The 12,830-nt window shown below is 50.8% G+C and overlaps 1 protein-coding gene across 1 annotated transcript in view; it reads left to right on the top strand.

Moving 5' to 3' along the window:
* The window catches only part of Clrn1 (clarin 1), a 31,430-nt gene extending 18,874 nt beyond the window's left edge, over nt 1-12,556 (top strand). The window contains exons 2-4 of the mRNA XM_046431933.2: nt 1,779-1,958; nt 11,805-12,098; nt 12,430-12,556. Coding sequence (XP_046287889.1) covers nt 1,779-1,958; nt 11,805-12,070 — 446 coding nt within the window. The 3' untranslated portion in view covers nt 12,071-12,098; nt 12,430-12,556. The remainder of the gene's footprint in view (nt 1-1,778; nt 1,959-11,804; nt 12,099-12,429) is intronic.
* The last annotated feature ends 274 nt before the right edge of the window (nt 12,557-12,830 follow it).

Here is a 12,830-nt window from a genome sequence, read left to right as displayed (position 1 = left end):
CAATGTCAACCCTTTCCTCCCCCAAACAGCACAAGACAGGTACATCGTGAAATGCCCCTTGTCTCTCTCCCCAGAAGCCAGGTTACCAGTGTGGGGAGTGGCTTCTGGAAATCCTGAGGTTCAGTACACACAACAGCCCCTGAGGCTGATGTAGTGGGGGCAGGAGGGAGGAGGTGAGTTCAAACCCTGCTCTGAACTTACTGAGCATAAGTCTTGGGCACAGAACATAATTCCTGTGCCTTGAGTTGACGACAGTACCTGTCTCATGGGGTCGTTGGGAGAACTAAATCAGATGAGTGCTTGAATACTTATTTGTCATCATGTACGTTCCCCCGGGGGTTTTCTCCAAATGGCAGAGTGATGTACATTTTCTTTTATTTGTTTGGTCTGTTTTTCCGTCTAACACCACATTTTGATGATAATCCCAATCTGTTCTTACTGATGTGCTTCACTCATGGTGACGGACTAAGAATCCTTTGCTGGTCATGTGAAGTATTTCCAAAATTTTGTTATTACAAAAAATGCTGCAATGATTACCTTTGTAATACTTCATTGGATTCACATGCAAAAATGTTCGTAGGATAGACTCCTGGAAGTGAATTTGCTGTGTATGCATTTTCATGCTCTATAGATATCACCTGCACATTTGTTTGCTTGCTAACTCTCACTAGGTAATAAGCACTGTGAGACAACAGGGACCTTGTCTATCTTGTTCTAAGCCTCCACTTCCAAGACCTAGAACAGTGCCTGGCATTTAGTAGGTGCTCAATAAATTAACCATTTAATGAATGGTTGTAAAACCAAAATAAACTGACCTTCCCCAGATTATCTGCCAGTTTTGCTGATGGCAAGCATACTGATCCCTCACCCGATAAAGGAAGTCGTACATTTATAAGATATTTCATTTCCTCTGCAGACAAGAAAAACTTGCCCTGAACACAAAGTCTAGAAATAGATTTGGCGTGGTTTCTAAATGGAAAATATTTCTTGTAGCACCAGAAATTATTTTCCCACAGCTTTGTGCTACATCAAAATATTGAAGTTGACTGAAAATACCCCATTCTTTAATCTTGGTGTGGGCTAGGAACCAATTTTTTAATTTTTTCATAACAAAGAAAATATAAAAACCTCCTGATAATTTGAATTCCCCCAAATATCCCCAAACATAAAATGTCATTACAAGTTAAGGGAGATTTTAAAAAATTATTACTGAGGAATGTCATTAAAAGTTTGGTCATCAAACGATATGGTTTTGATTTATAAAGCCAGCACTTAATTTCTTTAAGCAATTACATATGACCAAGCACAGAAAAAAAGACTCCCTCAAATCTCCCCTTTGCCAGTTTTTACAGGTGAATTCAATACAATGGGGCTGTCTTTAAATCTTCTTGTAAACTCCTCATAAATTAGTAAGAACATACTCATTAACAAGATTTTAGTGATATTAGAAATGCTCAAAAAATTTATAAAAAAGAAGAGGGATTTAATTTAATTATTATTATTATTATTTTTTGTTCCAGGAATTGAACCTCAGGGCACTAACCATTGAGTAACATCCCCAGCCCTATTTTGTATTTTATTTAGAGACAGGGTCTCACTGAGCTGCTTAGCACCTCACTTTTGCTGAGGCTGGCTTCGAGCTCGAGATCCTCCTGCCTCAGCCTCCCAAGGTACCAGGATGACAGGCGTGTGCCACCGCGCCTGGAAAGGGATTTAACTTCTAAGCTTACACTTGCAGAATACCAATCATGGAATTCTAATTCTTGGTTTGCCTTCAGTTTTCCCAGACTTGCTCAAAGCCATCCCAGTGAGCATCCATGTCAATGTCATTCTCTTCTCCACGATCCTGACGGTTGTGACCATGGCGGGGACTGCCCTCTTCATGTACAATGCTTTTGGCAAACCCTTTGAGACCCTGCATGGGCCCCTTGGGTTGTATCTTCTGAGTTTCATTTCAGGTAAATAAAAAATCCTACCTCCAAATGCAAATATGCTTTTCAATGTGTCAAAAGGTATAAAGTTATATACATGTGGATGTTCACTGTCTTGTGATCCATGACAGCAAATGTGGTAGAAGCATGTGTTATGGTCGGCTCTGAGGCATCCCTCAGTCTCCTGTTAATGCCTGACTATTCAGAAGCAAAATAATTAGAGGATAAGACTGTGACCTAATTGGTCCATCCTGATTTGAAGGGCAGATTGGGCAGTAACTGTAGGCAGGGCTGGAGGAGGGAGGGTCCCTGAGGCCTGAGGGGGAATCTTCCCTCCGGCCCCTTCCCCCACCTCTACTTCCTGACCCTCCAGGAGCTGGCAGCTGTCCTCCCTGGGCCCTGCCACCAGACACTCTGCCTCATGCAGGCCCAGAGCAGTGGATGGAGACCCAGAAACCTGAGCCCCAGCGCTGTTCTTCTTGGGTGTTCTGTTCACAAAAGGTCAACTAAAACATTGTCCAACACTGTGGAGTTCAGTGGAGACATTGCAGAAGTCTGTATGAATGACTGTGATGCCGTCATCATAAGTTTGAAGATATGATCAAGAGAATAAATGCTAGTATTAAAATGTTAAGTAAGGGCTGGGCTGGGGCTCAATGGTGGAGCGTTGCCTCACACATACCAGGCACCGGTTCCATCCTCAGCTCCACATGAAAATAAATAAATAAAATAAAGTCATTTTAAATGTTAAGTAAAAAAAAAAAAAGAAAGATTTTATAAACATATAAACATTGTAAGCCCAGTTTGACTGTGTATATATAATTGAGAGATGAACATATAAAAAAATGCACACTGAACTTCATATATGTCTGTGTGTATTGCCCATCTCTTGCTATGTTCATGGGGCCTCCTTGTGTATGCCCGGGTGGGAGGGGACAGTCTAATTGATTGGTGTGGTTTTTATTTTTGCTCACAGTTGTCACTATTTCTAACTATTCCATGATGTGCTTTTATTTATTCAAAATCCGAAGAATGAATAAATGCCATCCAAAAGGGTAAGGGGCTGGTGTCTCCCCGCACATGCGTTGCCACAGCCTGATGTCAGGGGCACCTGGGCAGGGAGGAACTCCAGACCCGGAAATTCGCTCCCTGATAAACATGTGCTACTACATCTCCAGAGCTGGTGAATAGAAGGTGCAGGCCGCGCCACAGCATGCTTACAGCATATTAGTGAGGAGGAGAAGGAGATGAGAAAACGGAAATAAGATACCTAGTTCATATGTGGCTTTTCTTCCATAGGAGAGCTCTGATTTTACCCCAGTCTAAACTTGCAAAACGGTTCAGCACTTGACCATATTCTCCAGAAGGAACTAATTTCATTGCTGATGTCATACAGCGATGACCACTCACATCAGCCAACAACCCCTGGTGGACGGGTCCTTCCTCCCTGAGGTTGCCCTTGACTGCAGTCACTAGTCGGCGGGCACGAGGCCCCTGCTCATCCTGACGCTACTCCCTTTGCCCAGGGTGCAACCCCAGCCACAGACCTGCATGGGTCCCGTCTAGGAGGCCAAGCTCTGCAGTCCCCAGGGCTGGTTCACCTTAGCATGCAGTGTCACCTCTTAGCCTCACCCATTCATATTCACCTATTCAAAGCAGAGTCTCTCCAGGGGGAGTCTGCACAGGTTTCTCATGTCTGTCACAAGCACAGAGCAGTGTGAAGAGGTACAGTTGGCGATTTCCCGATGAGGGCAGAGTCTAAGGCCTGCTCATCTTTCTGTCTATGGCAGACGCCCCCAGCATGAAGCTCTCACAGAGAACAATTTGATGTTTGTTGACTTGAAAAGCTAAGTCCAGAAGGAGAGGTTCCCTGAGCCACTAGACAGTGCAGGTCCCAGAGGCAGTGAGACCAGGAACGTGATGCCGTATCTCCAAGGACATCCAGGGTTTGCAGCCAGGGCAGAAGAGGCGTGGACCCCTGGTGTGGCCAGGAGGCAAATCCAGGTGGGAGCATTGGGCTACTCCCCAGGGTTGGAGGCCAGGGACGGTCCTGTTCCTGGGGCACCATGCAGAACTGTGAGCAGATGGAGGGGGCTCTCCTTTCCTCTCCGTCTCCCCTCTCCCTGGTGCTCACGTCACCCAGAGTCTAACTGGAAGCAGCTGACAGGTGGGACTGGTCTGGGGAGGGTGGATCTGGTGTCCAGAGAAGAGTAGAGCCAAGCTGGCTGAAGCAGAGAGGCCACAGCTTGTCCACGGCACAGCCACGCAGCGCTCCAGCATCAGGGTGAACCGCCCAACCGCCCCTGGGAGACAGGCTACTGGACAGTTCTGGTGGTTGATCAGAACCGACTAGCAGCACTGAGCAGCAAGATGCCTTGGAGATGCACAATTTTAGGTCTTTGCTTTTGGCAAAGTCTGATGCCAGGAGAACTGGGTGCAGGGGTGCAGGCGGGAACCACCAGCCCTGTGCTCACCGTGTCTCATGATCTGGAGCTGGAAAGGCAAAGCAGGTGCTCAGTAGGAGTGGGAGTCACGGTGGGAGACAGGAGAGCCCAGAGGGAGGAGCCGTCTCAGCTCTGCTACCTGCCGAGGGTGAAGCCTGGGGTTTCAGGCTGCAGGGCTCTTCCAGCCTTCCCAACTTATTTCTAAATACCGAAGTTTCCAGTACGTTTGGAAAGACTGTGCATGGCCACCAAATGTGCCTGAGGGTCAGGTGGACCAACGGCTTGTGACTCCTGGAGCACAGAGCACCTCCTTCCCCTTAAGTCCATATACAGCCCCCAGAAGCCCGGTGCTGGGAAGTGTTCACCTGAAGTCATGATGTCACACGTCCCAGCTTCACACCTCACTGCAGAAGGGCGGAACTTCACAGCACTCACCTGACCTCCAGTTGTGAGTGGACGGTCACACCCTGCAGGCCAGGACATTAGGGGCCTTATCTGAGGTGTGAATACGGCCGTGTTCAATGGGGCTTCCTCCTTGCTTTCATCAGTGTTTTTTGTTGTTGTGACCAAAAGACCTGACAAGAACAATTTTGGAGGAGGAAAAGATTATTTGGGGTTCATGGTTTCAGAAATCTCAGTCCATGGCCAGCCGACCGCATGGCTTTGGGCCCCAGAGAAAGGCCAACATCATGGCCAAAGGGTGTGGTGGAGAAAAGCAGGTCAGGAAGCAAGAGAGAGAGAGCTCTGCTCACCAAGAACAAAATAGATGCCACCGAGTCACCCCCAGGACCCACCTCCTCCAGCCACATCCTACCTGCCTATAGTCACCACCCAGGTGATCCCTATAGAGGATAAATGCACTCATGAGGTTAAGGCTTCAGAGCCAGTCATTCCACTCTAAGCTTCCTGCATGCCCACATGGGAGCTTTGGGGACACCTCACTTCTAGACTGTAGCACTCCCTCTTTGTCTCTTCAGGGTGGCCCAGGTGGCCTTGCTCAGCCAGCAGAAGAAAGCTGCTGCCTTCTCTCTTCCTCCTCCCACTCTCCCCGCCCCCCATGTTCCCTAAGCTCCCCCTTTCTTTGTGCCAAAGTCACGCTAGGAACATGCCTTCAGATGTCCACTTCCCTGCTGGACAGGGCCCTGACATCTTGAGGCATGACGAAGATATATGATAGGTAACTTGTCTCTTCAAACAATGTCTGGTAGAAGCCGATGCTACTGTGTCAGAAATGGAGAAAGATGAAGGGATTCTAAAAACATCCTGAAAGTGGACCTAAAAGAGTTTTCAGGTAGCTGGCTCAGTAGATAGTGGTGGCACTGACCAGGATGGATGGGACAAGGGAGGAACAGGCTCAGCATAAGCACAGTGCAGAGACATGAGCTTCGATAGAAATCAGATGTTCTCCCTGGGACATGCAGAGCCTGAGATGCCGTGAGATGGCCAAGGGCAGCTGTCGAGAAGACGGTCAGCTCTGAGTCCAGAGCCCAGAGAAGAGGTCAAGATGAAAGACAAAAACCAGGCGTTGTTGGGAGGTAGATGTCATGTGGAGCGGTGGGAACGGGTGCCGCCACATAGGGAGGGTGAACCTCTAGCAGAACAGCCTGGGCAGAGCCAGAGGGATGTGGTTCAGAAGTACTGGTCACCAGTGGGTTTGGTCAAAGGTGGTCACCTTTGAGAGTAGACAGGGTGGGCGGCTGGGGAAAGCAGCATGGGGCGGGGACTGAGTGTGTGCCTTTGTCTGCACCTTCTCAAAGCTTCCCAGTTGGTTGGTGTCAAAGTCTCAGCTGGACCTGCAGTGGGGAGTCTTCCATGGGTTGGTGGCAGAACATGGTAGTTCAATGAGTATTCTCCAAGGATGGCGTGAGATGGCTCAGGCCTTCGGGGGACAGTGAAAACCACGAAAATCTGGACAAATTCTGGCCTCCTGTTATGAGTTCTATCAAGCAAGGCAAACACATAAAATTGCTGCCTGTCTTTAGAGGGGGTGCCCTTGGTACGGCCTGATTTTGGTCAGTACAGCTATGGCACAGTCATATACATAGCACAAAGACAGGAAAATGAAAAACAGTCCCAAAACAGACGGATGTTCCTATCCTGTGTCAGTTTCAGAATCCACCATACCCTGTCCTCTGTGGTGTGCCCAACTCACCCAAGGGACATTGTCCTGCAATTGGTAGTGGGAAAAGCCTACATCTTACTTCCACTTCAGTCCTTAGGAAGGAGCTGTTGTTCAGGAGTCTGAGAGGGATGGTCAGGGATGTCCAGGCACGGAAAAGCCAGCAACGAGAGTGTCCTACCTGTCGCAGCACAGACCTTTGAAAAGAGGCTCAGAAGGAATGGAGGGGTAATGTCAGCCATGAGCCAGGGAAAGGAGTCCCCTTCCACACCCGTGGCCGCCGTGAAGCTGCAGTGTCAAGAGAGCACTGTGGTTCCGGTCACTCAGGCTGAGCTGCAATGGCAGTGCCGGGTTTGCCTGGCTTTGCCAGGGCCCAGCCACGATCTTGTGCAAGGAGATGCCCGGTCTCTGCCTGCCATGGTTGCGAGAGGCTTGCCCTGTTCCAAAAGCTGCCTTCCCCTTTGTGTCACTAGGAGTCCACCCCAGGTCTTCACTGTATCCTCCAAAGAAACCTTTGACACTGCCCTGCTCCTGGGAACAATGGACATTCTTCTTTTCTAAAAATCCATTCAAATTAGATGGAGATTTGAAACCATTTCTTCTTTGTTAGTTGCCCTTCTCCTTAACAAGGCTTTCAGAAATTTTAGGTTAGTGTGGGCTCTTGGACAGTCTAGAGCAGGGGACCAGGAGGAAGAGTGCCCCTCAGCGAGGCTCCTCCTCTCCCCGCTCTGTGCTGTGGAAGTACGTGGCCAAAGCACTCGCCTCCTGGTCAGTACTGACTGGCTTAACTGCCCGCCACTACCTGCCCTTTCTGGATGGACCAATGCTCTCTGAAGGCAGGCGGAGCTGGACCCACTTCCCCTGGGAAGGCTACTTCACCCTGCTCACCTATGATTACAGGCTTTCTAGAGAGATTGTGTAATTTTCCAGGAAATCAGCACTTATACCTGCAGAGCTGTACCCTTTCTGTCATCTCTTGGGGGTCCTTAAAGAAGCCGATGATCAGCTTACCACATTGTCTTGGAAATGGAATGCCTCTTAGTCTGTCATCTGTCAGAGTTGAAAGGTGATGTCTTCTCACTCTGGAAATATTGGTCATGACTTCAAGAGGAATTGGAATGCTAATGATTTTCCAAATATGAATTTAGTGATGATAGGATAGAATCTCAGAGGCCCCCAGAGGGCCTGGGCCACAGCATCCCAGGACCCCAGTGAGCCTGGCAGACTGTCCCCACCCAGAAAGCCCAGTCACACTCAGGGATCAAGGAGCAGCTGTCTCACTGTTGGGACCCAGTACCCGTGTGCAAGGGCTGCAAGGGCAGGCGCCCGGTACCATGGACCCAGGCAGCTGCCAGGGGCCTTCCGGGTGCAGTGCCTAGCAGACCTCCAGTGTTTGGTAATTGCCTGGGCACTCACAGTGTGACAGCCCTGTGACTCAGCAGTCCCATTAGTCAGGAATTAACTCAGTAATCAGCGCCATTCGAGGGGGCTGGGAGGACCAGCTACAAGCACCAGCCAGATGGTGGAGAAACCAGAGGATGGGGAAACGCTGCGGGTCGTTGGGTGCGACTCTGGGCAGTGTACGTGGCCTTGTAACCTGGTCTGCTCCCAGCTCTAGCTGAAGCAAGGCCCAGTAGCCTTCCCAAAGTGCTGGTTTGGGAAGCTGAGTCGGGCTCCTGACATACACAGATAACAAGGGAAGGGAGAGAAGCACAGGCCAGTCCTGACATTCGAGAGGCTGCAGGAAACAGTGCAAAAGAAGACCCACGTCCCGAGTGTCTAAGCTTTTAAAGGTTTCAAGCTAACCAACTGTAAAGGGTTCTCTCTCCTTCTACCTTGAGAAACACCCCTCCAGAAGGAGACGGAAGGCTAGATGCAAGGAATTCTCGAGCCTGGGAATGCTGAGCTGAGCCGGCCTCGGCACTGTCCACGCTCACCCCTGCCTGGCCTGTCCAGGTGAAGGGCCCGGAGCCCATGTGCGGACATTCCACAGCTCAGCCAAGCCCCAGGCACTCACTCCCTTCCAACAGCGACTCCTTGGCCACCTGAGTCCTTAGCCAAGTGCAGCACCTTCCCCTGCCCTCGGGAGGGAGGGCTTGACCCAGGGGAGGCTCCATGCCAACCCTGGAATGGGCTCGGGGCTCTGGGGGAACCGAGCCCAGGGTCCCAGGAGCGTGGTCTGTGCAGCTCAAGCTCTCCAGAGGGCCATGTCCTACCGACCTAGAGGAGTTCTCACCCTGTGGGGGCAGGGGAGACCTCTCTAGCGGAGGAGCAGAGCAGCCCCCTGAGTGTGGGACCCACGCAGGAGCCCTCTTGCCGAGTCTGAGGGCTGGAAATGTGCAAAGCCCTGTTCTCGCCGTCACCCACCGCCCATGTCCCCTGCAGCGGGCACTCAGAGTCTCCATGTGCATCTTTTCATCTGAAAGTCACAGTTTTCCTTGATCCCATGGCCCTTTTATGGAGTGGACAGAGAAGAGGGAAAATATCCCAAATCCGCACGGAGCTCGCTTTCCCTGGGGTCTCTGGGCAGCCATGGACAGGGCGTCAGAGGCCTGCCCTGCTTGCCCTCCTCTGCCTCTGAGGCGACAAGAGTGACCTCAGGGTCGACCCGGGTCCAGAGCGGAGTCCCAGCCCATCTCGGATCTCCTGGACCAGTGCTCCGTCTTGGGCCTCCTCACCTCACAGGCCAGTCACAGCCAAAGGCTCTGAGTCCCAGACGTGACCAGTGACTTCCACCTGAGGACTTTGAAATGCAGGCTCACAACGCTGTCTCCTTAACAAAGTAGAACCTTTAAAATATTTAACAACGTGAAAAGGAAACCGAGCCTGAATTTCCCTTTCAGACACTAGGGAAACAGTGCTGGCTGCGTCTGAAATCCCCATCTCCGCAGACAAAGGGAGCTCTTAGGGTAAAAGCAGCGGCTTTTCACCACAATTTTCAAATAAAAGATAAAGAGAGCACAGCGCGGTGGCCTTTCTGTTGGGATCTGACAATAAAGGAAGAGTATGGTTCTGCAAGGGAGAGCTTTGGTTTGAAGCCTGGAATACAAAAATAGTTAGGCTGACAAATCTTACTGAGGAAAAGGGAGGTTTTAAGGACATCGCATCATTTGACTGCTGGGGTGTTGCAGGGCGGTGACCAAGTTGATGCACCGGTCCCAGATGCGGTCCCAGATGGAACCCTAAGGAAAAAGAAAGTAAGATCAGCTTTTCTGTCCATCCTCACACAACCCTGACCTTGAGGAAAGACATGGGGCCAACCCTGGCATGAGCACTACTGTGCCTGCCCTGTCCTGCCCTGCCCTGCCCTGCCCTGCCCTGTCCTCCATGGGGCCATCTCTCTCTGCAAGGCCAACTCCTGTGGCTCCTTCTGGTCACCTCTCAGGCAGCATCCTGGTGCTAGTGCTGGTTCTGCCCGCCTCTTGGTAATGACACCAACCCCTGCACCATACCGTGTGGCTAGTTTTCCAGGTGTTTTGCGTTCCTGGCTTGGCCACTGTTTTTTGGTCAACTTTTTCACTGCTGCGACTGAAAGACCCGACCAGAATTGTAGAGGAGGAAAAGATTATTTAGGGCTTTCTGGTTTCAGAGGTCTTGGTCCACAAGTGGCTGGCTCCATTCCCTGGGCTCCAGGGGGAGGCTGAACATTATGGTAGGAGAGTATGGCAGAGGGAAGCGGTTCCCATAGTGACCAGGCAGCAGAGAGGGGTCTCCGCTTGCTGGATACAAATATGGGCCCTGCAGCCAGGTGCCCCGTGAGCCGCTTCCTCCAGCCACACCCACCTGCCTTCGTACCAGGATTGACTCTCTGATTAAGCTAAGGGCACGGCCCAGGCTTTCTCCTCCAGACCTTGCAGCTGAGCTCTGGGGACACCATAGCTGCCTTTGACAATCATCTTCTGCAAGCACAGAAACCACGAGTCTCTTCTTGAATTTTCTAAGTCTCCACCACCCTCCTGACCTTGGCCTGTGATGGAAGAAATTAATGAGTGAATTAACGGTTGGGAGCTGCAGCCACACGCCCTGCTCCCAGGGTGGTGGCATCAGCTGTAGTTGAAAAAGGCAAAGCGTCTGCCTTTCTCACAGAATGTGAGCTGAAGGGCAGGGTACCTGGGGCCCGAGGCACTGGGTACACAGTGGGAGTCCACCTTGGCAGACTCAAGTGCTCCTGGAGTGGGCGGGGTGGGTGAGGGGTCATGGTGAGCACTCCTGTCCCAGGGCCACACGCCAGTCACGCACACTGTGCTAACCACCTGGAATGGACCAGGAAACTGACACTCGGGGTTCAAATTGCCCACTTTACGCAGTAAATGAAAGTTGGCTTAACCTGAGTCAGAAACCCATCTTGGCCAGTGTCCTATAGTCTGCACTCTCTTCCCGGCAACCCGGGGTACAGCAGTACCCGTGGAAGCCCTGTGGGGGCCTGGCCATCCACCCTGCTCCCACCTGCTTCTGCCCCTGGAGAAGACCAGCCATCGAGGGTCTCCTGTCCTTCCCACTCAGGGGAGACCACCCCTCCAGGTTTCCAGGCTCTACACAGTGTGGGACACCCCACCCTACAGAGATCTTACCCAGACCACACTTGCATTGAGGTTGGATTAGGCTATCAATGAGTGACAGGGAGATAATAACAATGAACTAAACTAATGTTTATTTTCCTCCCACATGGAAGCCTAGAGGTTAAGGTCAGGGGTGATCTGGTAGCTTTAGATGTCTGGGGTCCATATTCTTCCTTTCTTGTTTTTCCATTCTGAGGCCACCTGGTCCAAAATGTCTGCTGGTGCTCCAACTGTTGCGTCCATATTTCAATTACAGGGAAGAGCAAGTGGGGAAGACAGAGTAGGTCCCTTATATCTTACGCTTCAAGAAAACTTTCCAGCCCTACATCTCAGTCACCCTCATCTCAACCACATAAGATTTTAATTCAAGACAGCCATGAGCCCAGATAAAACCTGGAATCCAGCAACAAACAAAAGAAGATGTGCCCTGCCAACCGAATCTCACCCACAGCTACCAATGAGTGACAGGGAAGTGACAGGCAGGTGCTCCTCTGGCTGCTGTGGCCAGTTTGGAGCTGGAGGGGTCATGGTAACCCTTCTAAGGGGAAGCCCGGGCCTGTCACCAGCACCACCACCTGTGGGCTAGAGGATCAGGCTGCTGATCTCAGATTTGCAATGATCCAGATGCTTGTGGAAGGAAGAGGGTGAGGATGATGGTGGAAAGTGTCCCTGCTTGGCTCATTGACCCTCTTCTCTGTCCCCTGCATGCAGGGGCTCTCTGTCCAACGTGTGTCTGTCCCTTCTGTCGCAGGCTCCTGTGGCTGTCTCGTCATGATCTTATTTGCCTCTGAAGTGAAAATCCACCACCTCTCTGAAAAAATTGCAAATTATGCCGAAGGGACATACGCCTACAGAACGCAGCGGGAGAGCTACACCACCTCCTTCTGGGTGGTTTTCACCTGCTGCTTGGTTCACTTTCTCAACGGGCTCCTAATACGACTCGCCGGATTCCAGTTTCCTTTTGCAAAATCCAAAGATACAGGGACAACCAACGTCGCCGCGGATTTGATGTACTGAAAAGCCACAATCTCTGTGGTTTTCCCAGGTAAGGAAGTGGACTTGCTTTGATCACTTTTAGAGACCGTCGATTGTGACAACAATCCCTCCTTTGACAACATAAAGCAGCAGACCCCTCATGGTGGTGTTTACACACTGCGCTGCGGATGCGGGTGGGAGGTGAGGGAAGCAGAGGAAGGGGTGGCATGTGTTTCCCGGGAGAGGGGAAAGGTGCTTGACCCAGCTGGGCCAAGGCCGGGGAGAGGACGGGCAAAAGCGCAGGTCGCTGGTTCCATCAGTGAGCCATCAACAGGCACGAGGGATATATTTTCATAAAAACAAATACTATTTCTGATACAGTCACATCTTTGTTGCCCCAGATACCAGAAAGCAGAGCTGCGACTGCCTTCCTAAAATGAAAGTGCATCAAATGAACAGCTCCAAAATGTACCAAGGCACTTTTTTTTTTAAGTTTGCTTAAAGCACAGTCTTATGAACCACGCCAGAATCGATAAACCTCAAAAAGACAAAAAAGGAGAAACAGTGACTCGAGCAATGTCCCCCCGGTGCTGGGCCCTGCCCACACCCACAGCAGCATTTTCAATGGACATAAATGCTGGGACCACCAAAGGAAGAATCAGGAAAAGTGACTTCAGTTGACAAACAGGATGCAAAACGACTGGCCCAGTAGCATCTAAGCAGCACTAAGGCCTGACTGTGAAGCAGATTTACCCCGGGATTACCATGCTACCACTGTGTCACCATGGTCCTTCACTGTGAC

The sequence above is a fragment of the Marmota monax genome, unplaced genomic scaffold (assembly GCF_021218885.2).
Source record: "Marmota monax isolate L192 unplaced genomic scaffold, Marmota_monax_Labrador192_F-V1.1 WCK01_AAM20220418_F8-fsc00022, whole genome shotgun sequence".
In the NCBI taxonomy this organism is placed as follows: Eukaryota; Metazoa; Chordata; class Mammalia; order Rodentia; family Sciuridae; genus Marmota; species Marmota monax.
Note: the sequence above shows the minus strand (reverse complement) of the source record. Positions and strands in the feature narration are given on the sequence as shown.